We start from the raw sequence: 25871 nt of genomic DNA, 5'->3' as shown, positions 1-25871 counted from the left end.
CCGACCGGTCAGGGTACCCTGATATTCGCATAGACTATAAGAGGGTTCGTCTTGCTCACCTATGCTGACCATTGGTTTTCAATAAAAAGGACATAATTGCTGATTAATTGTTGAATAAGTGGGGTTTGTGGTGATTGCAGAACCTGTCGGACAGTCCAGCGGTTCAAAACTCTGATATCATCGATGCCGGCGCAGGGGGACAAACGGGAGCGGGTCTGGAAGTGGTGCGCCTAAAGAGATTACGCAATCTTTCGATGGTAACTCCATACTTGTACCGTTTGACACCAACAAGGCACTCAAAATGAAAAAACGAATAAAAAGAAAGTGAAAAAGAGAAGTTGCGACCGCCGGGAATCGAACCCGGACCATCCGCTTGGGAAGCGGATATTCTACCCTTAAACTACGGTCGCCCCCAACCGGCCGTGCCAATTGCCTGCTTCGGGCGCCCCTTATGAGGCCGCGCCCCCGGACCATCCGCTTGGGAAGCGGATATTCTACCCTTAAACTACGGTCGCCCCCAACCGGCCGTGCCATTTGCCTGCTTCGGGCGCCCCTTATGAGGCCGCGCCCCCGGACCATCCGCTTGGGAAGCGGATATTCTACCCTTAAACTACGGTCGCCCCCAACCGGCCGTGCCATTTGCCTGCTTCGGGCGCCCCTTATGAGGCCGCGCCCCCGGACCATCCGCTTGGGAAGCGGATATTCTACCCTTAAACTACGGTCGCCCCCAACCGGCCGTGCCATTTGCCTGCTCCGGGCGCCCTTTATGCGGGCGCGCCCCCGGACCATCCGCTTGGGAAGCGGATATTCTACCCTTAAACTACGGTCGCCCCCAACCGGCCGTGCCATTTGCCTGCTCCGGGCGCCCTTTATGCGGGCGCGCCCCCGGACCATCCGCTTGGGAAGCGGATATTCTACCCTTAAACTACGGTCGCCCCCAACCGGCCGTGCCATTTGCCTGCTCCGGGCGCCCTTTATGCGGGCGCGCCCCCGGACCATCCGCTTGGGAAGCGGATATTCTACCCTTAAACTACGGTCGCCCCCAACCGGCCGTGCCATTTGCCTGCTCCGGGCGCCCTTTATGCGGGCGCGCCCCCGGATCATCCGCTTGGGAAGCGGATATTCTACCCTTAAACTACGGTCGCCCCCAACCGGCCGTGCCATTTGCCTGCTTCGGGCGCCCCTTATGAGGCCGCGCCCCCGGACCATCCGCTTGGGAAGCGGATATTCTACCCTTAAACTACGGTCGCCCCCAACCGGCCGTGCCATTTGCCTGCTCCGGAGCCGGGCGCCCTTTATGAGGCCCTCCCCGCGCCGAAAATTACATGCTGTTTGCGAGCCGTAGGGAAAGTGACAAAAAGTTTATCTCATAAGCCACAACAACTATTAAATATGAGCAGCCCTTGCAAGGGAGCCCCAGGCCCTAGGGCATCCTAGACAAACTTAAGTGTGCACAATGGCGACCTGACTGTGATATTATGAAGTACTTCTAGTAATAGTACTACTAGCAGTACGGCGCAAATAAGCAGCCACGGTCAATTGACAATCAATTACTGCTGTTGGAAAATCAAATATCCCAAAAACAGATCTGCAAGCGCATGCACTTGTGTGATCCATCAAGTTGACTCTAGTGCTAACGTCCTCCAATATAAGGTGATCAAGTCAAGGCTTGCATCAACGTCATGCCACAAGCTTGTATTATTCATGACACAAAATGTGCCTGAGTCTGTTTTGTCAGAATTGGCCAACCATGCATGGTAACCATATGGTCTTATGTCAGCATTGGTCTCGAGAGCTCATGTGCGCTCCGTGGCGCGCGCGCGCTTATGCAGATAACATGCGAAGGGCGGCCATTGGGCCTGCATGCAGAGTCAAGCAACGTTATCTACCAAGGTTCGTTTTCCAGAATCACTTCTCGAGCGCAAAAGAAATTTTAGAGAATTCTTCTGCACGCATTTTCTTTCAACAATTGCGGCCAGATCATCATTGTCGGTCCAAGGTTAGTCCACTGGGATAGCAGGTGCTATTGCTTATTGCCATTGCAGTTTTAATCCCTCAGCTTAATTTCAAGACTCTTCCCAATTCGCCGGGGCAAGGGCAGGTTGAAAGGCGAGGCTTCTGGCGCTCGCCCTAGAGGCCTCAACCGGCCGTGCCATCTGCCCGCTTTGCCCGCACCTTGTAGCAGCGCAACCAGCGCCCTCGGGCCCCAATCTTGGCAAGCTTATGTTCTACCCTTAAATAGCCGGCTGTGTCATTTGCAGGATCATCCAATGATTTGCATGTCGTTTGCCTCTCTGCCCATCCTGGGCAGCCCAACTCGGGCGGCTCTCGTTGCTGTCTCCGCTCATCTGCCATACGTTCTTCAAAATTTCTGTCCCAACGAATCATCGGTTTTGTCGAGGCGCGTCAACTTTTGTTTCGCAGACACCTGTTAATCATTGCATGTGAACTGCCGCACGTGACTTGAGACATTCAAACTGTTGCGTTCCAGAAACGGTGTAGACAGTGTAAAGTCCTCTCAGTCGGAACGCTGACCATAGTCAGATGGTTCATTGATCGTGGTGTGCACGTGATAAAATTGCTCCCCTTTGTATTTCCTTTCGGAAGGGGGTCTTTGATGGCTTGCTCAATACCATCCCTGGTGACCTGCTGACTCCTCGGAGGGGATACGTCTATCATTCAGTGGCACCTGGGTTCTGTAATTTTAATGGCTACCTCACCGCTGGCTGACAGGCCTGAGAAGCGGGGTCCGAAATTGGGAGATGCTGCATCACTGTATGTCTTCACAAGCCTCATTGTCAGATGGACTTCCTTGAGGGCATCTCAAAGAATATCTTCTTATAAAAGAATCATAATGAAATTTCTGCGTTGGGTCTATTTCGATAATTGTCGGTAGAAAATTGGGTCTCTTGTTGTAGATGGAACTTCACACCATCGCCTGGATGGACGAAGGAGGAGGCCGCCATCTTGAAGCTTTGCCTTATGAAGTACGGCATCGGCCGCTGGGTGCAGATCCTGGAGACTGGCCTGTTCCCTGGCAAGCTCATTCAGCAGCTGAATGGGCAGACTCAACGCCTCATAGGGCAGCAGTCCCTCTCAGGTCTGCCTCTGCCTGCCTGCTGTTTTCGATACATTTCGTTGTGCATCTGCAAAGAGGAATTATATGTTCTCTGCCAGTCCTTTTCGTTTGTGAGGAGAATTTATGAGAGAGTGCACCTGTGCAGCGTACACGGGCCTGCAAGTGGACGTGGACCGCATCCGAGGGGACAATGAGCAGAAGAAGGATGTGGAGCGCAAGTGCGGACTCATCATCTGGTCAGGACGTGAGTAGCAGCTTCTCCATCCTTTCCAACGGGCAGTTGGGGGCACTCCCTTGTACTTGACATCAGAGTTTAGTCAGAGTGCTCAGTACATCAGAGTGCGGACGCAACGTAAGTTGCAGTGGTGCCAGTAACGTCAAGTGCATAGCTAAAGCCAGCATGATGTGTGTTTGCACTTGCAGCCAACCCCACGAAGAAGATGAAGGACGAGTGGCAGGCGGAGGCCAAGGCCAGGTACGGCCTATCTCCTGACCAGCTGGCAGAGGTAGAGGCGCAACTTGAGGAGCTGGTTGCCAGCGTGGACAGGTCCAAGGGCAGCGGCCTGGCCAGCGGCCACGTGCCTCTTATCGACCTCATGGGTGAGCCTTACAGCACCAGCAGAAAGTTTCATCGGCCTGAGAGCCCCGGATCTTTGACTTCGAAGAGCGCTACATGCATGGCAAGAGCTAGGACGAGACGTCCGTGTGCAGCAGCAGACACACCTACTCCTCTTTGCATGCATGCCTTCACACTCGCTTCCTTCGCCCCGCACACTCTCAGCCAGTCTTCTTGACATTACTCTCATAAATTTTGCACGCTTTTTCTGCCCAGAGGCATGACAGTATAAGCTTCCCAAAATCTCTCAGCGGCAGATGCAATGTATCATAAAGTGTGTTTGAGTTCAAACGACAGCCACAGAAGGCTCCATGCTTGCTGAAGAACCTTGCATGTGATCTGATGATGTCATGCGGGTGCGCAGAGGCCCCGCTGGATGCGCTGTCGCGGGAGCAGAAGGTGCTGCTGCTGAAGCGGCTGCGCAGCAAGCTGGCCAGCCTGGTGGCCGCGCTCACTGCCAAGCAGGCCGGCGCCCCCATCACCAAGGTGACCACTCAGCTGCAGCCCCTGTCAGCAGACCACCATGTCAGCAAGCTCACAACCCCTCAGCAATGGTCCCCCAGGGAAGTTCAAATCAGTTTAGAGTTCCTTGTTTGTTCGCCACTTGTAGCAGCCACAGCATTCGGAAAGACATTGCACTGCAATGTGCAATGTCTTGGAGCATGGACTCGTAAGAATATTTAACATGCAGGATAGTTACAAATTCTGGACATGTGCTGTGCAGGTTCATGGCACGCCTGTGAAACGCAGGAGATCCATGGGGACGTCAGTCGAGGGCGCAACAGAGGAGCAGACTGTGCATGCAGCTGGGCCCCAGGTAAGCCAATCTCACTGCCATGCGAGTGAGGACATTGCAAGAGTACAGGATTTGCAAACATGCATTACATGAGATGCATGCTGTGCAGCTTGTGTCACACCCAACAGCTGATGCTTGTGTATGCCTTTCTAAAGGAATGCATCTCTTGTTTGCAGGAGGCCGAGGGTGTGGCCTCAGGCAGCAATGGCAGAGGAGCAGCAAATAAGAAGGGCAGTGCAAAGGCAGGCACCAAGCGCCGGGCGCGCATGCCAAAGGAGCAGAAGCAGCAGGAAAGCGCGGAGGAGAGGTGTGGCATTTCTCCATCACCAACAGCTCAGTTGGCTCTATTTCTGTGTGGCATTTACAAATGCAGGGTGCGGTATAAATACTGAGCACCGTGCTCCGAGAAGTTTCGGATCTGGCAAGTCCAATAAGGGGTAGAATTAGTTGCATGCATGGCAGCCTGTACCTGCAGCTTGTCTGAGGACGCACCTTGCCTTTGGCAGGAATAGCGTGCAATGTTATAGCAATACTCATAAAAAACGGAGAATGCAAAGGCTCAGTAGGTAGCAGGCTGCAACTCAGCAGTGCTATGCGGCGCAGAGGGACCAAAAGGAGGAGCCGGGGCAGGGGCAAGGTTGTCTTTGATGACCCAGATAGCGATTTCATGGACGTGGATGATGCCACTGGTGTGTTGGCTGATGCTGAGCAGACTGCTGTTCAGGCGGACATCACATCCCTGCAGGTGTGTGCTGTTCCTGTCCACAATAATGTGAATCTGACCTGATCTCGAGACCTTGATGGTGGAGTTGGGCAGTGCATTTGACGTTTGATGCGATGATTTGGATGCTTGGCTGATTCAAAGTACTATTGTAACTATGCAGGGCATGGGATTCAGCAAAGCCAAGGCAAAGGAGGCCTTGGAGGAGTGCAATTACAGCATGGACCTAGCCATCGAATGGCTGGTCTCCAATTGTGTGTGAGAAATGACCTGAGAAGATGTGGCAGGACTTAATTATATGAGTACAATATCTGCCTGTCCACTTGATATGACCTGCCAGGCATATGTAGATGCATCTTGGACTGCAGACAGTTCAAGTGTAATACCTGTTCTGGTTCTCTCCTGCTGGCAACACCCACTTCCATACCGTATTGCTGCTCTCTATTATTATGTATGTTGGCGATACTAATTAAAGAATGGGAAACATCAAGCTAACATTTATTGTGCGTCCAACACCACTCGTTCCCAGTTACTGAAATAATTCTTGTCAAAGTCAAGCATCCCGGTTCATCCGGATGCTGTCACAAAAAGTTGAGCATTTGCGCAGGACCTCCAAGACTTGATCGAACTGCTTCATGAACAGCATTTGTCGTCCTTGGCTGGTATCATAGGAATTTTCCAAGCATTTATCGTTGCTAGAGCCGATGTAACGGCTGCTGAAAGTTCTGATGCTACGGAAAGCAGCGGGGATGATTTTGCCTGGCTGGTCGACATTCTTCGCCATCAACCTTTCACACCAAATTATGCAAGCATCACGTCCCCATACATCTTGCCTATCAGCTCGTTGCTCGCAGAGCAATCAGAGCCCGAGCAGACAGAGTTCCTGCTGCTGATTCTGAAGGTATCACCCACCCTTCGTCTATTACGCAATGAAACGCGAATGCAGTCAAACTTGGGAGGTCCTCTTCAAAACAATTGTTCAGCTCTGCAGTGGCATAAGACATGTCCTAAAGCCTAAACCAATGCATGCTTGTGCAGGTGCTCAGAATACTATCTAGAAAGCCGGCTAATCGACAGAAGGCCACAGAAGGTGATGTGGCCGCAGTAGTGAGGCATCTGACCGGCGCCAGCCATGCGGTGGCCGCCGAATGCGCGAATGTCATCCTGAACCTCTGCTTTGAGCGGGCCAACGTGAGCAGGCTGCTCAAGTGCAACGGCGTCGCTCCCCTGGTGTCCTTGCTGAAAAGCTCAAACGCTGATGTTCAAGCCAGCGCATGCGGCGTCATCCAGAGCATCTGCTATCTGGTCAGTCCTCCCACCCGCATCGACGCATTCCTCTCTTTCCCTTCACCCCAACCATTCATGCATGCAGCGGCTTGTCCTGCACATGCCGACCTCCACAAAATACTCCTGAGCACCTTTGACATCTTTGGCAGAATGTTGAATCTGGCGCAAGCTTGCAGGCCAAGCCATGCTGTGCTGTGCTGTCAGTAGCGCTTGACAAGGCCTCGAGTCAAATGATGTTTGGTGGATTGCACTGCAATATTGCAGGGGAGGGGGAGGCAGGCGGCCAGAGACTGCGCAGCGATTCCAGAGTTGCTGGCAGTGCTGCGCAGCGAGGACGGCAAGGTGCGCGTGAGGGCGGTGGGCGCGCTGCACAATCTGTCGTGCGACCCCCAGTCGGTGCGCATGACGCGGCGCTGCAACGGCATTGGCCCGCTCGTGGCACTCCTAAAGTGCGCCCTGTCATGCTCTGCGAAGCACTCGCCACAGTGCAAACTCTGCCAAGTGTCACCAGTTTGCGGTGCACACAGTGCGTCATGGTCAGGCGCATGCGTGCGAATATAGTGGTGATTGAGTATAAGTTTTCCATTTGCCAGCCTGCGACCTCATCGCTTGCCTGCAATGACTCAATTGACGAATAAGACATGCATATCCAGCCGGGTAGCTAGGTAGCTTGGAGAGTGTGTCCCTCAGCGCCTTGATGAAATGTCCATATGACAACGCCTGCAGTGCGCCGAGATGAACACAATTTTTTGGGGACTTTTAGTGAAGAGGGAGTCTGGTGGCCAGGTCCAGTGACATGGCCACAGCCGCAGCGGCGGCAGGAACACTGCAGAACTTGTCTCGGGAGGCAGCCAGCCGGCAGCTGATCAGGCAGCAAGGAGCTCTGCCTCTTCTGGCAGCTCTTCTGTCGGCATCAGATCTACAGGCAAATTCCCTTCCACGTGCTTCGCAAATATGCATGGACACATATTTGACGCACAGTCGTCTCGGGATCCGGGCAGCAGAGTTCTCCACAGTTCTCTAGCAGTACAGTTCTCTTTGTCTATTGGGTCTTATATGCCACGCATGGTGTTCTGCTCCTCATGCTCGACCTATCGTGCTGCATGACTGATGCATGTCTCTCTTGTCTTTGCAGAACAAAAAACTTTCAGTATTCTGCAGGGCATGTCTTTCTCTAAATGCAAGGTGTTCATAGAGGGATTGTGCCAACATGCCGAGCATGTGCTTGCAGGCTCAGCTGTGCGCCACTGGTGCTTTGCTCAACATTCTGGGACCCGCGCTAGATCGCTCGCCCGGAGCAGCTGCTCAAAGAAAAGCATTGGGGAGCCTGCTGTCCTGTGCTTTGACCTTATCTATGGTTCACCAGTGCATTTCTCAGCAAACAGCCGCCGCCATGGTGTAAATTTACATGTTGTTGCAAGAAGTGCGCGATCTTCAATCATGCAAACGTGGTAGATTGCAAGTAGTCTTGCATCTGCGGCTTCTAAGGCTGGCCAAGAATCACAGTCAGCCTGGAATTACACAGTTCTCAACGTCGAAGTCCCATCAGCAACACGGGAGAAGCTCAGCATGCATGACATAGCTCCAGAAGAAGAATTTAGCATAACTAGAGATCCAAAAATACAGAAAAGGAGCAAAGGTGAGTTTCTGCTTGTGGTTCGCATAGAAACATATACAGGTAGGGTTTCTCTTGAATTGCTGCAGTCACTTCTTTGATACACCATTGGCTTGCTTGGATTTGGCTGCAGCGCTGAGGCTCTCCTTTGGAACAAGGTCAAAGCGCCAGATGGTGCCATCATCACAGCAGCTGACAATTATGTCTCCATCAGCAGAGATTGCAGTCTGCCGAACCTGCAGCCACAGCAGGTAGCAATTTAGCACGCAATGTTGACAGCTCAATGCCACGTTCACCTCCACAGAACTTCCATCCCACACCTTTAGTGACCTTATCTTGCCACAGCATCTGATTTTCAATGCATGCAAGGTACTTCAGCTGTGAGCACGCATCTTCACCACGTTCCTTGCCAGAGGCAGGGCATTCCCCGCTTCTTGCTGACGTATCATGCCAATCTCAAGAGCAACAGACACCCCAGTCATAAGTATTTATCGCTCAACCATGTTTTTGACCCCATTACATCCAGCATCTGCTGATAGGGCCCCCACCGTAGTCTTGGAGCCAGGGGTGCGCTTGAGCCTGGCCTTGGGGCGGGGGGACAGAGTGTGGGGGTCCCAAACCAGGACCATGCCGGTGGTTGTGCCGCATGCGAGCGTCCTGCATTGCCTGTCCAGCGCAAATCGCACGAACCAGACATGCGCGCAGTCCTCTAGCTCCAATTCCTGCACAAGGGTGTGTCCTCAAACTTGCACTACGGCATCATCCTCAGGGGCTACTAAAGACTACCTGGAAATTCAGCGCAAAGATCTTTTCTTCAGCTGGTGAGTCAGGGGGTTATCTTCAGTGCCGGTGGTTTCCTGCTCAAGGCGAGGCCCAAACTAGCAAAGTGTAACAAATTTCTGTTCATTGCCAGAATGCTGTTCAAGACAAGTGGCTCCCTCAGGGACCGCAAAGCCATTCAACTATCTATAGGGCATTTACATGGGCTAATGCATACGGAGAACCTTCTGTAATACTTTTCTTGTGTTTCCTGTTCCATAGCTAAGGGGTGACCGCCTCGCTTTCAACCTCTGGAATAACCTTGTGCAGTGCATCAGCCTGATGCATATCATTGATCCAGGATGAAAGTGGCATGCCTGCACGTAGTGGATGTGGCCCTTGACATCAACGGGCTCATCCAAGCTGATATCCGGGCGCCACAAGTAGATGCGCTCATCCACACTCTTGGACAGTATCAGGTCCCCAATAAATCGCACACAGTCCACATAATTGTAGTGCACCTGCACAACATGAGCTCTCACTTTACCAGCACAACAGTAACGTAGAGAATTGCACGGAGTGAGGCTTACAGAATGGCCAATGAAGTATGAAGTTACTGGTATGTCAGCGTGACAAGGGAATGCGCATACCTTGTGCGAGGAGAACTTTGGGCAAGCCAGAAACTTGGTGTCAAAAGCAATCCCATCCTCGCCGGTATAGTCAAAGGACTTTTCAACGTGCTTCAGCATCCCTGCATGTCCCTCCAGAGCTCAACGCCGAATGTCCCTGGGCATGCTGTTGCTTAGATTCAACGGGCACACCGTCTTTTCAAGCATGTGGAAAGGACAGACTCCTGCCTTCAAGGTTCCAGATCTTCACAGTGTTGTCCATGCCGCATGACACAAACTGATTGCCATCCACAGGATTGAAGTCCTGCAGCCACCGTAGCACAATGTGAGCCACGGCCTTGAGGAATGGCACTGTCCAATTTTAACGGAAAGTCTCGCTGAGATGTACTCGTGGTACTGGCTTACTAGGCAGCGTGACCGTCTGAGTTCTATGTCAATTACTCAAAAGGAGTGACAAGGTGGGTTTGGGGCTCACAATGCTGAGGACCTCATTGCGGTGCCCCCCATCGCCGTTCATGATGAGCACACAGACCTTCGTTTTTGTATTCCACAGCCGCAGTGATGAGTCCTGCGCAGGGTGAAACATGAGAACACTGATTTTGGCAGAAACAGCAATAGAGGCACGCCTTTGAATATGGTCATCTGCTATTGGTCCCATGGGCTAGAGGCCGCCCTACCCTGCTCGCTGTAAGCACCAGGCTGGGCCTCATTGGGTGAATAGAGATGTCATTGATAGCATCACCGTGTCCTTCAGCCGCCTGCACTTTTGCAATCAATGCTGAGGAGAAATAAAGCACAGTGCACTATGAATTTGTGATTTCACTGCAATTTGTCAGATCAGTCTGGTCTGTTGCGAGTGCGGTGTCAGCTGTGACGGTGTGTAAGTGCGGATGCATTGAGATGGCATTGCTGACTCACCCATTCCAACTTCTGCGTGGCGCAGTTGAGGATCTTCAGCAAGCCTTTCTTGCCAGCTATCAACAGCAACGGGTCCCCAGTGTCTGGATCGACAGACCACTTGCATGCAAAGAATTCCTCCTGGACCTGCGCACAGCTAGAGAGACTGCTCAGCACTTTGCATGATCGTGTTTTACTGTGCAGCACTGGCACAAGACAGACCCACAAATGCTTACATCCTCGTCGATGTATGCTTGAAGGATTTCTACTGCACCCCCTTCAAGGCATCTGTAAATGGTTGCCTGCGCCATTCGAAACAAAATCGTCAGATTTGTGTTGACTTCTGGACTTTTTGCTGGTCGAACTTCAGAAATAATTGACACGCTTACCCCATTGCTGCCACAGGATGCGAACACATTCTGACAACCCTCCCTGTAAAAATTGAAGCTCACACAGTAAATCGGCTGTCCATGCTCCTCCTTGATGCTGCATTCCACCAAATGCAATTGATCCTGCTTTTACGAAGACTTGACAGCAAAGTAGCTGGTAAACGATCCGCACCGATGGCAAGAAAATTATACCTGTTTGTGAACCTTGGATTCCAGATATACTCTGTCAAATTTTCTCTCGCCACCATGATGACATCTAGACTACTCCATTGACATCCAGAGAATCAGAAGCGGTTCCCAGATCCAGCAGATTCCAGATGGCTACTTTTGCTGAGTGCAAAGTATTCCTACCAGGTCTTTTCGTGAAATGTGTCGGTACTCCACGCCACTATACTTATAGTCACCAAGGGTACAACGATCAAGATCGCAATAAAAAGACCTGGTGGTGCGAATATGTAGAGCAGCGACAGTACTGCTAGGACAAAAGCAGCAATGCTACTCTTCCATTGTCTGGATTCCATTGTCTACACCATAGATCGACATCTTCTGGCCCTCACAATTGACTCCGCTTTCTTGGACATGTGAATTATCCAAGAAGGGAGGGCTCATGTAATAATGCTGTAATTGTACCACGTGCCTGAGATCTTGCATGCTTTCTAAACCGCTCAAGCCCACTTATTCATTCAGGGTATGCTTGAGCCATTGTACAGGATCACTAGAGTTTGCGATGACAGCTCATCTCCTGTTGCAACTCTCCTTGCGACCATGCGCGCTCTGCCAGTATACTACGTAAGTGAACTCTGAGACGCAGAGTCCCAAGTCTTCATGATGAACACACGTCATACCGTATTGTAACAACACAATTTACAAAATTTAGTGCAAGCCAGCTGCATGCTCTCGCTTCACCACACTCTTGCCAATAATTCACATCAAAAGTGCTGAGCATGGCCTGCCGAGCAATTGCAAGATACTGAGCCATGGTAACTGCACTCAGCAGCAGTCTGGTGCATCACAGCAAATAAATACATTTACTGAAGACTGTCCTCAGATTCACCATAGCGGGCAAGCTAGCCAAAACTGCAATCATTGAAAATGCCAATGAGCCTCGAAATTAACGGCAATTCTTGTATTCACTGCATGCAACTAAATTCTGCGGCGCTCCTCACATCCAGCAGATGTCAACACAGACCCGCCCACAATGTGCAGGTGTCTCTATGCGCGCCATTGCCGCCAGCTTCTGTGCAAATAAGTCGTTTAGACTAAGGCCAGGGTATGCCCACGGCTGCCAGAATCCGCATAGGGGACTCGCTGCGAATGAAGTCAAGCTCTGCTTTTGACCGCACCAGCATAGAGCCAGCAAAGCCCATGGAATTGACTGCAACAAGGCCGTACACCTCCCTTGACCGTGGCACCAGCATCATGTAGCTGCTGGTGAGGACCATGTTGTATGACTCTGGGGACCCTTCTTCAGGGACCGCAGCAGAGCCAAAGGACGCCTTCAATGTGTTGAAGACCTGCTCCAAATCCCTTGCCGATGGCCTGAATCCCCCACAAACAGACTTAGAATAGGCTGTCCTAGTACAAATACAGTAAGGATCCTCGCTACTGTTTGTGAAGGTACAACTTGCAATAGAAAGGTGAGCTGGCTGGAACTTACCTGCCTGGAAGCAAGGAGGCATAGCTTTGAAATGGCAGCTCCCGCAGCGCCACCACAGAGTCCGTGCCCCCTTGGTGCCGTGAGGCATCATGAATGACACCCTCAAATGGCAGCGCCAGGCCCTTTGTGTCCTCTGCCAGGGGTAAGGGGACAATCTGGGTGTGCTTGTGTGGCTGACTTGCTCCTGACTCTGGCCCACAGTTGAAGTAGGCCAGGGCGCCATTGGGATAGGCCTGTTGCACATGCCAAGTAGTATTAGGCCGACAGTCACATTGTTGCTGTGCAACGGCGTCCGGCAACTGACAAATCTTAACATTACTCAGCCACTTTCAACGTGTCTAAAACCTCAATCTGTGCAAGACCTGCAGGAATGTGGTACCTGCATTGCCTCCCATGTGGCTGCTAAATCTGCTGCATCAAGCGGATCCGTCTGTCGCTTGAAGGTCCTTGTGACGCAGATGAGATGGTGTGCGACAACATTGAATTTGTTGAGAAGCAGCGTGTGGGTGTTGGAGACGTCCCTCACCCACAGCTGTTTCTCATAAGGCAGAAAAGGATTGACCCACTCCTTCTTCTTCTCGCTGCTCCAACAAAGACGCCAGCATTAAATTTGTTCAACTCCGAAGGGCGAATGCAGAGCACCAATTTGCAAAAAAGAGTACTGTTTGACAAGCTCATCAATACCAACTACACTCTCATTCTCAAAGGCGCACCTTGCCTGTCTTTTGGAGGCTTGGGCTTGTCTCTGAGCGCAGCAGCAACTCTGAGAACAAAATCTACATCGTAATGAGGATCTCTGAGGATCTCTGTACTGGTATCCGTCTTGTAGGCAGCACCACTGGCGCGGGCGCGCTCATATACGTCAGAAATATCTTCCCAAAGGCTCCTGCTGGTGCTAGCTGTCATTGATGTGGATGCTAATGCTCTAGAAATGCAAGCAATATCCTGCAGTCACCAAATTTCCGAAGCTCAATGATCTGTATCAGTGTAGTGTGATCTGCCCAGATCACTCAATCATGTTGATTCTGTTCAAGACACATCGGGACCTCAATGCTGCAATCAGTAAATTGTTCGATCACCTTTTGTCGATGATGATGCGTGGGACCAGACTTTGTCTTCACGTTAAGGACAGTGCCGCGCAAATTTATCTTGGCAGGATTGAACAAGACTGTTTCTCGGCACAACAATGCTGCAACGTGCAAATTGCGACCTGAAGCGGTGAGGAATGGCATTTCATGCATACTCTTGGTAGCTTTGATGTTTTTCCTTGTTCTCGGCACATTTTGTGTCCCAACATTTACATCTACGGTTTTACGGAACGCCCTCCGCAAATTGATTTCAACAATAACAGCCAACAGCTGCATCATAACCTTTTTGCAAAGTAAAAGGCTTGCTTGACCTGGCACATTGCATCGTCTTAAACATTCTTTAAAGCATTTTCTGTGAAGACACGTGGCTCATTCAAAAGTATGATATATCACTGTAGACGCGTGAGATGCTATTGTGATGTCGGTTTGGTCAACCGACACCTGCGGCACTGTGCTCGGTGAGCAAGCTCTTACCAAAGCAAATCGGGATTTTTTACGCCATACAGCTGCTCAGGTTTCTGAAATTGCCGTGCCAAGCTCTTTATAAAACCTGGTCATGAGTACCACCACTGACCTCTTTATTCTTCCTTTAGATGACAAGCGGGAGCCCTTTTGAGCATCAGTCGAGCTCAGATATAGAAGACAACTTTGTGGACGCCTCTTCACGGCTGCATACACGGAGTAATAGCGCTTTCTCCTTCATCAGTACTGATGAGGAAGGGTACTTCACGCCAGGGTCAACATTGTCAAGAAGATCTAGCGCCTCTTCAATATCCAGGCCTTTTTCAGGCCTCGTAGGACGACGAGAGATGCCCGTCAGCGTTCCAGCTTTGCAAATTAGAGTAAGGCCGCTCCAGACCGCACTTTAAGAAAGCACAATCATGCTGGCCCCCATGGTCACCAGATCATGTTCTATCACATTCTCATGCCACAGCCAATGTTTCGCTTGAGCTCTCCTGCACGTAGTCTGTGATGCATGGCTGAACGATCCCAGCGCGTGCGCAGTTGATGTTGGGGGGTTTGAAGCCGAGGGTTGTAGGGGTGATACTGCAATCGTCGGGATAGTGCAAATTCGACATGCACAGCTGCTCCTATCTATCCTCTGGAATTCTTTGCTGCATGCCGCCTTGGCTGGAAAGCAATTTGAGACGCTTCGTTTAGGCCATTTGCGGCCTTGTACACAACACTTTTAAGGAATTACAGCGCTGAGACTAGGTCAACTCTATTTTAATCTGTCGGAGGCGGATTCCAGGGCACTTTGCAGTTCGAGGGGGATTTTGCTTCATTTGAAGGCGGTTGCAGCGTGTGCTCACCTACTCAAGGGCCAGCCATCGTTTCATGTGGCAGAGTGCTCCATATTTTCAGGCAAGACTTCCTCTTGTCAAAATGCATTCGCATCTCCAAACGGTCTGCATATCTAACGAATTGTTTATCTGCTGCTGCAGTTGCCTGGAGAGGAGGGAGCAACACAACAACTTCGTGACACTGGTGCCCAGCCTGCTTTTGTGAAACCTCGATGGGTGAGTCTTTTCATTGATTCGTTACACGAGAATGAAGTCATGTCTCGTTTCTCTCCATACTCTGTAATTGGGGAACTGCTTCTACTTCCTTCATGCTTGACTTCGATAATCTGTTACAAGTTGCTCATCCTTAGACCTGTCACTTGCGGCAAAGACTGGTCTTGACACGTTGGAGAGTACCTCAAGGCTGACAGTAAGAAAGTAATAATGTCAGTTTCCATATTCGGTGCTAATCACTTGGTAAAGCATGAGCTTGCAAGTCCTCCAGTGTCTGACATCCAGAGTGATCACTGCTTGCAGGCGGAGTCTTGGTCACAGAGCCCATCGCTTCAGTCTAGCATGAACGAGAGCCAGGCGTTTCAGCCTCTCCGCACTAGCGTGGTAAGCAGAAACCTGTTATCCCATCTGCAAGCTGCTCCATGCAGTTACACAGAGACCGGTAGTTTATTTTACACAAGACCTGCACAGTGTGCGCGGAAGTGAAGCTTGTATCGCCTCATGCAGCGTGGAGAGAGGGGGGAATTTGAGGCTGATGTGAGCAGACGCACAACAGAGGATTCCTGCTACAGTCAGCCAGCCACACGGACGCATCTGAACTCCCCCCATGCAGCCGCAGCCTCAAGACGGTTTCTTGCGCCATCAGGCAACAGCTTCAGAGGCGCAGGTCCGCAGCTGGCTTCATCCTGCCTTCAGGTCATCCTGCCGCTGCTGTGCCCTTTGGCCTGCCGAAGAGTGCATCAAGATGAGCTCTCTGCTGTGGCTGCAGGGGATCCCAGAGGCACTCACACAGCAGCCACAGCCCGTGCATTCCCTGGACGCTATGCTGCTGTGGATCAGAGCATGACACCACCCCTTGAACACGGCGTGCGCACATCATCTACCCAGGCACGCACACCCCTCTCTGTTCCACCCAGCTAAGACGTACGGTAACTAGTCAACTCCTGTTCTGCTTCAACATGCCATGCCACCACCCAACCCTGCACCTCTTGCGCCCCAAGTACCGATCTCCTCTCTGCCTAAAGATTTCCTGTATCTGAGGGCTGACAATGACAGTGGCGTCTGAGTCACTGGTCGGCCAGTCTGCTGTCCTTCTCCAAACAGCGCGCTGAGAAGCAGAGTGGTCCGCATGTAGGCGCTTGCTTGAACAATCCCTAGTCTCTACTATAAGTTATTTGTGAAGTTGCTGTTGGTACGAGCACCCCAGCAGCCCCTGAGTTTTGCAGCTCGATTTGGAGCTGGGCAGACCACATCTCTTGGACCCAAGTCTTCAGGTGTTCCTCTAGATCGGGCGGAGTAATGACAGTGGCAGCGCAGGCGGACATGAAGGAGGAAGATGCGGCGGCGCCAGCAGCCGGGCGGCCAATGCAGGGCGGACTGGCTGCAAAGCTGCCGACGGGGCTTACGGATGACAGCGAGAGGGATGAGGGGCGGCCGAGCGCGCGGTGGAGCATCCCTGCAGCGCCCAACCCCTGCGGAGGGGAGGCCGTCAAGATGGGCCGGCACGAGGCCTGGGCTCGCTTCCTCGCGTATGAGGTGCGCTGCGCTGCCGCATGGGACATTTCCCTGTGCCAGAAGTACTGGGTGCATGCTTTGGCGCCTGCAATATTGGAAAGCTCTCCAATATGATGGGATCACATTATCTACAGCTGTGCAGTCCAAGCTATACAGCACTTGCTAGGAATCCGACTTGATGGTGTATGGCCTGCCACTCAGACAGACTGGCTCAGAAAGCCTAGCATGGCGACATACGGCGCAGACAGGGAATCCCATGGGAAGCAAGAGTCTCGAGACCTTCGTGAGAAATATTGGCTTGAAGGTTGCAGATGAATCATAAGCAGCTTCTGGAGAAGGTCTGGTATGGCCAGCTTGTCTGACAGGGCTCATGATGCATGCATGCAGGCAGCCGTGCAGATCTGCCTCAGGGCCAGCAGGGAGGAGAACCGGGTGGCGGAGCATTTCTTGGAGAGCGGCTGCGCAGTGCTGCGGAGGGCGTACGCATTTGAGGGCCTGCTCCTGCAGCCTGTCAACCCAGGATCTGCCCCCTGCGGAGCCACACTCGTCTGGTCAGTTTCTCTTCCCTCTCTTGAAGTGCCATTGCATCTAGTCACCAGAAGCTCAATGCGTCCACAGCAGAAACTAGTAAGACGTCCTCTGAGCATTTCCCAATATATTGGGGCCACTTTTGTTGCTGCCCATGAGTAAGAAATGCTCAAAAACACTCTATGATGGTCAATTCTAACAAAGGACAAGCAAACAGGCAGAGTGAGATGCTGTGCACATCTTGCGCTGCAGGGATGACTCAGAAGCAGCAGTTCTGCCCACGGTGGGTTTCGGCCCCACAGTAACAAGGGAAGCGACAGTACGCTGCATGGCTGAGCGCCTGCAGAGCTCCGCGCTGCACCGGCCGGTGCGCGGCGGCAGGGCCTCCGAGCTCTACATCTCCCTGCGGCCCAGCCGGTGGCAACGTGAGTACACCTTCTGTGATGCAATAAACCTGACCTCTTCACTTCATCAAAATACCCAAATGAGGGCATGCAATGTGGTAGTCTGTGATTTTGTCCTTGTGGCCTGCAGTTGGTAGTCATCCGTGGGTCGCGGCATCGAGTCCACGAATGTCAGTTGTCAATTTATAAGAGATGGCAAGGCAAGAGATGAGCATTGTAGATGAAGCTTATAGTGATGGATGTGTGATGTGCGCAGAGGGCGGTTCATGGACTCGGGTTGGGACTGATGGGAAGGGTGCATCTGATGATGTCGTGGAGCTGAGCCGGGAGGACTTGAGCGATGACCTGCTGGTGGAGGTGACCACAGAGAACGGCGAGCGAGTGGCGCACGGCATTGTCCCCGTCGCAGATGTCTGGGGGGTGAGCTGTCAAGCCTTCCAAGATCTCCATGTTGCAGCCGCCATTGTTCTCAGGATTGGTTGGAGGCAATGGCTGCTATATGGCTGTCACACCACCCGATACATGCCCACATGGTATTCATGAGGAGTGATACTGGGTTGCAATGCAATGGAGTCGTGGTGCATGCCCGCGGTTGCATGGATGAAGAAGAAATCTAGCGCCATTGCTTGTATCCTGCAGGCGGCAGGCAGCCAGTTTAGCGTGGAGCAGGCACCGCCGGTGGAGAGAAGGCGGTGGGCGTGCCTGCCATGCTGGCGGTCTGCCCCCAGTGCTCAGAGCGACATCTTCGGCAAGAAGTGGATCACCCTCCTCGATGTCACTGACACCCGGTGAGCCTGCTAAACATTTCGAAGTATGATGCCACAAACATTCATGTCTGCAGCAGGGAAACTGCCAAACGTCCTCATATTGCAAATGGATGACCCCTTCGGCATGCAGGGAGGCAGATCTCGATATATTAATCAGCAGGAGCCTTTGGATAGTATTGAGCCATCCATCGCGCACAAGAGAGGTCATCATGCATGATAGCGTTGATCTTTCCGCCTGACAAATAATATGTGCATGTGCAGGTATGGGCACGCGCTGCTGTCAGCCTGGATCAGCAACACAGAGAAGACGGTCATCACTGCCGCGGAGATCTCGCCCGAGACGGTGGGGAGAGTGCAGGAGGTGAACTCGGGTGCCCTGCCCAAGGGCTACCAGCAGATCACCGGCTGGGAGGTGCACCTTCCTCTCTTATATGCCTGACACATCACGCCTCTGCGGAGTAACAGCGATCATAGCAGATCCTGGTCTGACCTAAATATATGCGAGACCAAAAGAAATTAAATTACACGCCCTGAGGGGTCTGAGGTGCAATTAACAAGACACAGATCAAGCATGCCAAAGGCAAAGTTGATCTAGCAACTACAAGGATACGGATGAACGCATCCCCCTTCTGTGGTATAAAATGCATTATGTTTGCTAAGGCTGGAAGGGGTGTGCAGGTGTACGATCTGTCGCTGCATGCAGCGCTGGTAGTACAGGGATGTGGGCCACGGCGGCTGGAGGTGAAGGGAGAGTGGGAGTGGCTGCTGGATGAGTTTGCTGCCACCTACGGCATACGCAGCAGCTACACCACTCTGGCCCATCTGCTCTGGGTGATCAGGCGCGTGGCTCTCCTATACAGTCCGCCCAATCTAGAGGAGCACTCGAGAAAAGCGGGACAGCGTCGTTGTGGCCTGCCCAAATGTAAATAAAGATGCAAAAACAGGGCTGGGGAGCTCGAAACAACAGCACACTCACACATGATTTAGAGTAGAGAATAGGAATTTTAGGCAAGCGCCTATGTGCGGACCACTCTATCTTTAAAGCACATGTTATCAATGAGACATTTGGTTTTGACATGTTAAATTGGTAAAGATTACATGCATTTGCAGCATCCATTTGATGGTGCTGATCAGGAAGATGGACCTTTTTGTTCCAACGCGCATGGTACCAACAAGGCTCTCGGCAAGGCGTCAATTTTCAAGATGTCGAGTCTTTGCAGAACATGCATTTGCAAGCATCTTTTGTAGCAGAGCACCAGGCAATGGAGATCAGCAGTTTGAGAGATCCCTGTGTGGCTGCAGAAAGGAGAATGCCACTGTGACGGCCTACTGCTTCAGCATGCTGAACAGCAAGCTGGTGGACCTCAAGCAGGCCGAAGCTGAGGGCTGCCTCCTTCCCCAGGTCTGTCTGCATCCGCTACAAACACCCACCTCATAATTCTCCTCTATTCTGTCCTTCAATGCAGTCGCTGCGCATCTAAGCCCTGTTTGTTCGCATGCTTCATCTTGATATTATGTTGATTGCTGATTTTTTGCGGCTTCTGCCTCTTCAGGAGCTGCCGTTGCTGGGGCGCATCGAGATTGCATGCGAGGACCTGCTGGCGCGCTGCATGGAGAACTACTACTCCCTCTCTGAGAACTCCCCCAGCGGCATTACAGAGAACGGCATGGACACCTCTGAGCAGCCTGCACCCGCTCTTGTGGAGGCCGTGCTGCTCTGCAGTGAGTGCCTCTGCCTACTCTCACAACATTGCGATTTTTACGGTTACCGGATCGGCAAATCGAAGCCAGAGGCCATAGGGCATGCATGCAGGGTCCTCTGCAGCCATATATACAGGGCATGTTAGTATGATTTGCAGCCAGGGCATACTGCAGTAGATATTGCGGTGAAAAATTTGCTGGATATTACCATGTTTGGGCCACGCAAGCAAGAATATCCAAATTTGTTGCATGCGCAGGGACCGTGAGCGATGTCTTGCAGCCCTCAGAGGCGGGCTGGTTCACAGAGCGCTTCCAGATAGCAGCAGTCAAGCGCTATGCCCGGCTGCAGGCCGCATGCACAGAGCAGATCTACTCAGGTACCTCTGCAAACTCCTTGACACCTGCTTTTGCCTGACAGAGTCTTCTCACCTGCATGTCATGACATGTAGTCGCTGGGACCACATGAAGAGAGAAGTGAATGAATTCTGGATGCTTCTGCAGCTGAGGCGCGGCACCGAGCTCACAGGCAAACTGCAGACGGCGCACGCAACTTGAACCGCACAACAGGCCCTCTGCAGCAAACGGCGCCAGCGTTCGACCCAATTGTACGCCCAATTCTCCTCTCCCCCCATGCTTGTCAACCTTTGCCAGTGGTGGCTACACACAGGACCCAATCTCAGCCACCTGAGGATGAAAAGAGAATGTGTATCGTATCTATTCGGTAGGTAATTTTTTCTGAAGTACAGTATGACCATCTTTGTGGGAGAAATTGCAATGACAGGGAATAAAAAAAAGAACCTATAATTGCTGCTGGAACGCACAAAAGCGTGTGATAAAAATATTTTAAGATTTTGACCATCTTCATGGGATTGGGCATAACAGGCGACAGGTGGCAGCGAGGCTGAGATGTCATACAAGCGCCTGCAGGCCATCTGCTCAGCGATGCGCCAGGAGCTTGACAGCGATCTGCGCATCCACGAGACGCGCAAGCTGCCCACCTTTGTCATCCTGCCGCAGGTCACCGCTGCAGAGTACGGCAGGGTGAGTGGCGCTTCATGCTTGGCATGCTGATGACATGACATGGCATAACCTTTGGTGCTCATAGAACTGATCAGGCATAAGTGCTGAGCTATCCCAGCTTGGCTTAAAGGCTCCCCATTGATGGGGTATATCGTTTTCAGAATCACTTGCCGTGCGATGCTTTTCTGATCTCACTGGCAGAGGTGCTGATGCATGCTGTGCCTGGAGCCCTTTGAAATTGGCAGACCTGTCCCAGTGCATGCAGGAGTGACTTGCTGTTCTAAGCTATCTAGCTGGCAGGCGGCTGACGCATCAATTGTGCCTCAGCTGTGTGTGGCGGCCTCAACACATTCCATTCAGAATGACTTGTAAAAGCCATCTAGATGGCGCGGTGCTGATGCTTGAAATGTGCCTGCAGCTGTTTGTGGCGGACCTGATGGTGGCACTGGAGCAGCACCCTCCGCCGCAGCCATCGCAGCCGGCGGTGGATCTGCTGGTCAGCGTGGGGCAGCAGCAGAAATACCTGGACGCCAACGGCCTGCTGCCTCCTGCCGGCCACCCTGGCGCGATGGACGCGCTGCAGGTGGGAACTTCTGCACTTGCCAAGCACCAATTCACCCAAACACAAAATGAGCTTTCTGTGCATGAATTCAAGGCAATCAGCGGCATCTGAAGGTGGAGCTGCATGCACGCTGCAGAAGTCTTGAGTGCCTTCACAGACCCCAAATTTGCCAAGCACCAAATAACCCAAACACAGAAGGACTTTCTGCATCCATACCTTGTTCAAGGTCTGCCCAGCTCATAGGTGTCTTGGTGCCCCAGACATCGAGCCAGGAATGTCTATGAGCATCCCTGCTTTGCATGGAATGCATTAGAGTGCCCCACCTAAGGGTCATCTGTGCCTCTTGGGGTCCAAAGAAATGCAAAAGCAAGGTGATGTATGAGAGAACAAGGGTTTCTCATAGGTAACGCACTGTGGGACCGTTATGGCGGAGATCAAGGGGGTGCTCTTCTTATGTTTGGTCTGTGTGTGGTGTTGCGTGCAGGTGTTCGGTCCGCACGTGACTCGCTGGATCAATGGGTCCAAGGCCGGGCTGTGCGCGCGGTGCAGGCAGATCGAGGCCACCACCATGGCCTCTGCCCTGCACCCAGACCGCATCACCGAAGAAGGTGCGCGCATGCAATAACCCCTTCATGCTGAATAGCCGCCTGCACTTGTGTCTGATTGCATCTAAATCATTTCATGCACCGCCCTGAGTCTGTCACATGTCAAAAGTAAGACTTTTTGCTCTCACCCACCCCAGGGGAACATTTCCTAAAAATTGGACCAAAGCAGGAAGCTCAGATGAGCAGCATTTAAGGGCACTATATAAGAGGGTGCTTCCAACTTCAATAATATTGAGAGGGTGTATTGGGGGCGAGCAGGCAAGTCATTCGTGGCTCCACTGGTGGAGGAGATGCTGCAGCGCATCGGAGGGGAGGTGGGCCGCTACGAGCGCGTGATCGCGTACTGGCATGTGTTTGGGCCGCTGCTGGAGGGCGCCGTCTGCGCATCCCTGCGCGAGACCACCGGCGCCGTCACCCGCCAGTGTGGCCTCTCCCAGGTAAGAGCCCCTTTCATTTCACATTTTCCAAAAAACTTGCATGTCTGTACTATGCATGCTCTACTATGCTGCCCAACCTAGAGGACCAGATGCTAGACACAGAGCAGAGGAACACACGATCGTTTGGGTGATCACGAGGGGTGATGACACATCTTTGCAAACAGATTGTGCGTATTACTTTTCTGTCAGTATGTACGAGCAAAACTAGGGCAGGTCATTCCAATGGCTATTGCATTTCATGTGATAGACTTGCGGCGTCTGTCTTTCAGGTGCGCGCGGATGAGCAGAGGTACAACGGCCACGCGCCGCCGGGGATGCATGCGCGCAACGGATCCAAGTTTGGCAATGACGACAGGTGCGCAGACCTGTGACATTGCTCCATTTGATTCTTGCCCTCCCAGAACATTATGACGATGCCCCCATCTCTGTGTTAATGCCCTTATCCTGAGAGTTGCAACGGTGCGGCTTGCACAGGCTATATATCATAGCTGGAATCCCCATATGAGGTGGTAAATAAATGCCACTGGTTTCTGATCGCTGGAGCTCAAGTGTCTGCTATGTTGCAATCTACACATTGGATGATGCTTAGTAACCGGACTTGTCACAGGTCGCCAAACCGCTGGAAGTGGAACGCGACGGTGGCGGCGGCGGGCCACGCGCGGCTGACAGTGCTGCCGCATGAGGCGGTGCTGCTCAACTCCCTGCGCAAGCTGCTCAGCGTGGTGCCCCAGACCGAGTACACCATCGCCAAATGGGCCGGCGGCGCCACAGCAGCGCCCTCCACCCCTTCTTCCTCCACCCACCCCGCCTCCCCTCCGCGCCAAGGTGCGCCTTCGACCGCAGCCCAGAAATGTGCACTTGCCTGTGTCTCCAGAAGAGACTGGTCCTGGCTTTTTTTGGGACCACTTGCAGATGCGGCTGGGGATGCGCTGCGTGCTTGCCCTATAACCTCCTGGGGTTTGCCGATCATGTGTTCCTAAACGTAAGGTTGCATTTCATAGAGATAGCTTGAAGTGGGTCGTGCAGTCCAGTGCCCAGCATACTTTGTAGTAGGAACAAAGGCAAGGTGCATTTCAAATTTGCACTTTGTAGCCTTGGCTTTGGGTCTTGCAGATTCAGGCATGCATCTTTAATTGAGCATGGGGGACCATAATGTTGTGATGGAACGCTCGCATTCCATTCCAGGCGTGAGTCAATTTTGTAGTAAGCGGTGTCCTGACACAATTAAATCATGGCTGTGGCAGGCGCGCGCGAGATGACTGGGCTGGGCACAGAGAGGATGCCGAGCGGCAGCGAGGGGCCGGAGCTGGGCGCGCAGTTTGCGCAGCTGGTCAAGGAGCTGCGCAGCGAGTACGCCGGCGCGGTGACGGCCTGCGCCGCGCGCATCGCTCAGGGCGTCTTTGGCCCGTCCGGCCGCTCCATCCTGCGCATCCTGGAGCACCACGGCATCACCGGCACCCCCACCCTCATGCAGCAGCAGGTGCGCGATTCCACACATGCACCTGTTATTCTCAAGTTTCTCGCTTTTGGACTGGCTTTTCATAGACTGCCCCACTTGTAATCCACTGGACCTTGACCATGAAAATCACCTGGTAGGAAAGGCAGGATGCAAAATAAGACCATCTAACAAACTCCCGTTCCACACATGCAGCCATTTCTTTCCCAACCACAAATCCCTGCAGAGCCAGCAAGACCGCTGGGAATTCTCCTGCGTGATTGCTGCAGATCACTCATCACGGCTGCGCATTCTGCATGTTCCCGCAAGCGTGCGGATGCCATGCAAGAGCAGCGTACCTCATGCACTAAGAATTGTGGATGTGCTTGTCCTCCGTATAATTTCCTGCAAGTGTGCAGGTGTGATTGAAGAGCACCAGCACTCATCGATTGCTTGCACAGAACCGGGTTCAATTTGCGCTTGAGAGAGCATGCCTGCAGTTTGACCCACAATATGTTACTCAGGTGGGCCCGGTGTTGGAGGCGATGGAGGAGGTGATTCTGGGGCTTACTCGCACACTGGACGGGCGTGTCTACGTGGCCCTGGGCCGCGGTTTGTGGGACTTCACCGCCAAGGAGATCTTCGACTACGTGGAGTCGCTGCAGGAGGGCAAGGAGAGCCAGGTGCGCCTGGCCTTCCCTTCTCCATTCTAGGCAAAGCAACTTGTTTTTTTAATGCGGCATGTTCTGCGGCTTCTGTGCCTTCCTTAATGCTTTGAGGTCATCACTGTTGTTGTGATTACAGTTCACGACTCCCCGTGACTTGAGAATTTTCCTCAAAGAGGAGGAAAGCAGAGCTTGCGATCGTACGCGCTGAAGAATCCACAAGTTTTAGCATGCACTGGGTGATTTGGGGGGAAAGGGGCGGGAACGAATTCTCCACCGTTCGAGACATGTTGCATATGGTGACAGAGGGGTGCGCTGGTCCTCAGTGCAAGATTTGCTGCATGCGGTGACAGAGGGTCATGATGCGCGGTGCAGGGGGCGTGGCGCGGCCGTCAGAATGCGGCGGCAGCACTGGATGTGGTGGACAATTTCTTCTGCACCATTCTGAGCAGCACGTTGCAGGGCAATCTGCAGGCCAAAGACTTGGACCTGCCCCTGCACTCTGACCGAGCACACAAGCTGCTAGCAGCAAACACCGCAGCGATCAACATGTCCTACACTGTGTATTGAGACACAGCTCACGCCAGTCAGCCATGCATGCTCTGCATGTGAGCAGCTTTAAAGCTGAGGCTCTATTCTGCGTGGGCTGGACTGAAAACTTGCAGCTGCCAAAAGGCTCGGAGAATTTTATCTGTGACACTTGTGCCTGCTGTTGCCCACTGTGATGTCATGACCTTTGCATGAATGAACTCTTACGATATTGCTGTGAGGAGGTGTAGGTTAGCAGTACTGGGTTTAGGCTAAATGCAGCTGGGCTGTCCAAGGCGGCCGGCAATATTGCATTTGTGTGCCTGGCCTGGTGAAGCATTCCCAGACTTGTATATATATACATGCAGACGTAGGAAAACAGCAGACTGAGGTTTTCTCATGAGAATCTACGAATTATGTAATTGCAGCAATGCCACGTGATTTCTTACCCTCAGACATCGCTCGTCATGTCATAAAGCAGCTGCCAAGTGTGAGCTACAGCTTGAGCGCTGCGGTGGTGCATGCACCGGCCGGTTTTGCATGTAGAATTGGCGGGTTATGCGTGTAGAAACGCAGCCCTCAGCAGGACCGCTCCGCCAATCAAGTGTACTCATGCATGTCAATCTAACATTGGTCTTCTCTCAGCAAGAATTA

The 25871-nt window shown here is 52.4% G+C and overlaps 5 protein-coding genes and 1 non-coding gene across 6 annotated transcripts; 3 read left to right on the top strand and 3 right to left on the bottom strand.

The window, feature by feature from the left end:
* Nucleotides 1-339: 339 nt before the first annotated feature.
* On the bottom strand, nucleotides 340-410 carry COCSUDRAFT_t2. Its single transcript has one exon. It is a non-coding gene; the product is annotated as a tRNA-Gly (tRNA).
* Nucleotides 411-451: 41 nt separating this feature from the next.
* COCSUDRAFT_55290 (hypothetical protein) lies at nucleotides 452-1345 on the top strand (the record flags this gene model as incomplete). Its single annotated transcript, XM_005651758.1, has 1 exon — nucleotides 452-1345. One exon carries the CDS (start codon nucleotides 452-454, stop codon nucleotides 1343-1345), a length of 894 nt encoding a protein of 297 aa, XP_005651815.1.
* Nucleotides 1346-2982: 1637 nt separating this feature from the next.
* On the top strand, nucleotides 2983-7782 carry COCSUDRAFT_38992 (ARM repeat-containing protein; the record flags this gene model as incomplete). Its single annotated transcript, XM_005651757.1, has 11 exons — nucleotides 2983-3100; nucleotides 3225-3323; nucleotides 3503-3679; nucleotides 4060-4181; nucleotides 4420-4512; nucleotides 4668-4798; nucleotides 5095-5236; nucleotides 5376-5456; nucleotides 6251-6517; nucleotides 6764-6948; nucleotides 7731-7782. 11 exons carry the CDS (start codon nucleotides 2983-2985, stop codon nucleotides 7780-7782), a joined length of 1467 nt encoding a protein of 488 aa, XP_005651814.1.
* Nucleotides 7783-8203: 421 nt separating this feature from the next.
* Nucleotides 8204-10878, bottom strand: COCSUDRAFT_11511 (fertilization-independent endosperm protein 2; the record flags this gene model as incomplete). Its single annotated transcript, XM_005651756.1, has 10 exons — nucleotides 8204-8350; nucleotides 8663-8836; nucleotides 9257-9410; nucleotides 9540-9624; nucleotides 9725-9806; nucleotides 9978-10070; nucleotides 10180-10260; nucleotides 10421-10546; nucleotides 10636-10701; nucleotides 10789-10878. Coding segments are annotated over 10 exons (1098 nt in total), but the record flags the coding sequence as incomplete, so codon positions are not given.
* Nucleotides 10879-12047: 1169 nt separating this feature from the next.
* Nucleotides 12048-13016, bottom strand: COCSUDRAFT_83450 (hypothetical protein; the record flags this gene model as incomplete). Its single annotated transcript, XM_005652317.1, has 3 exons — nucleotides 12048-12386; nucleotides 12544-12678; nucleotides 12825-13016. Coding segments are annotated over 3 exons (666 nt in total), but the record flags the coding sequence as incomplete, so codon positions are not given.
* Nucleotides 13017-16349: 3333 nt separating this feature from the next.
* Nucleotides 16350-25259, top strand: COCSUDRAFT_55287 (hypothetical protein; the record flags this gene model as incomplete). The annotated part of the gene is made up of 20 exons (XM_005651755.1): nucleotides 16350-16586; nucleotides 16953-17116; nucleotides 17346-17518; nucleotides 17754-17917; nucleotides 18137-18285; nucleotides 18526-18676; nucleotides 18943-19095; nucleotides 19571-19666; nucleotides 19818-19986; nucleotides 20223-20342; nucleotides 20467-20570; nucleotides 20848-21006; nucleotides 21404-21568; nucleotides 22032-22155; nucleotides 22411-22589; nucleotides 22859-22944; nucleotides 23197-23414; nucleotides 23834-24069; nucleotides 24549-24707; nucleotides 25065-25259. The coding sequence occupies 20 exons, from the start codon at nucleotides 16350-16352 to the stop codon at nucleotides 25257-25259; spliced, it is 3201 nt and encodes a 1066-aa protein (XP_005651812.1).
* Nucleotides 25260-25871: the final 612 nt, after the last annotated feature.

Source organism: Coccomyxa subellipsoidea, assembly GCF_000258705.1.
Source record: "Coccomyxa subellipsoidea C-169, whole genome shotgun sequence".
Classification (NCBI taxonomy): Eukaryota; Viridiplantae; Chlorophyta; class Trebouxiophyceae; family Coccomyxaceae; genus Coccomyxa; species Coccomyxa subellipsoidea.
The sequence above is the reverse complement of the archived record's forward strand: the minus strand, read 5'-3'. Positions and strand labels throughout refer to the sequence as shown.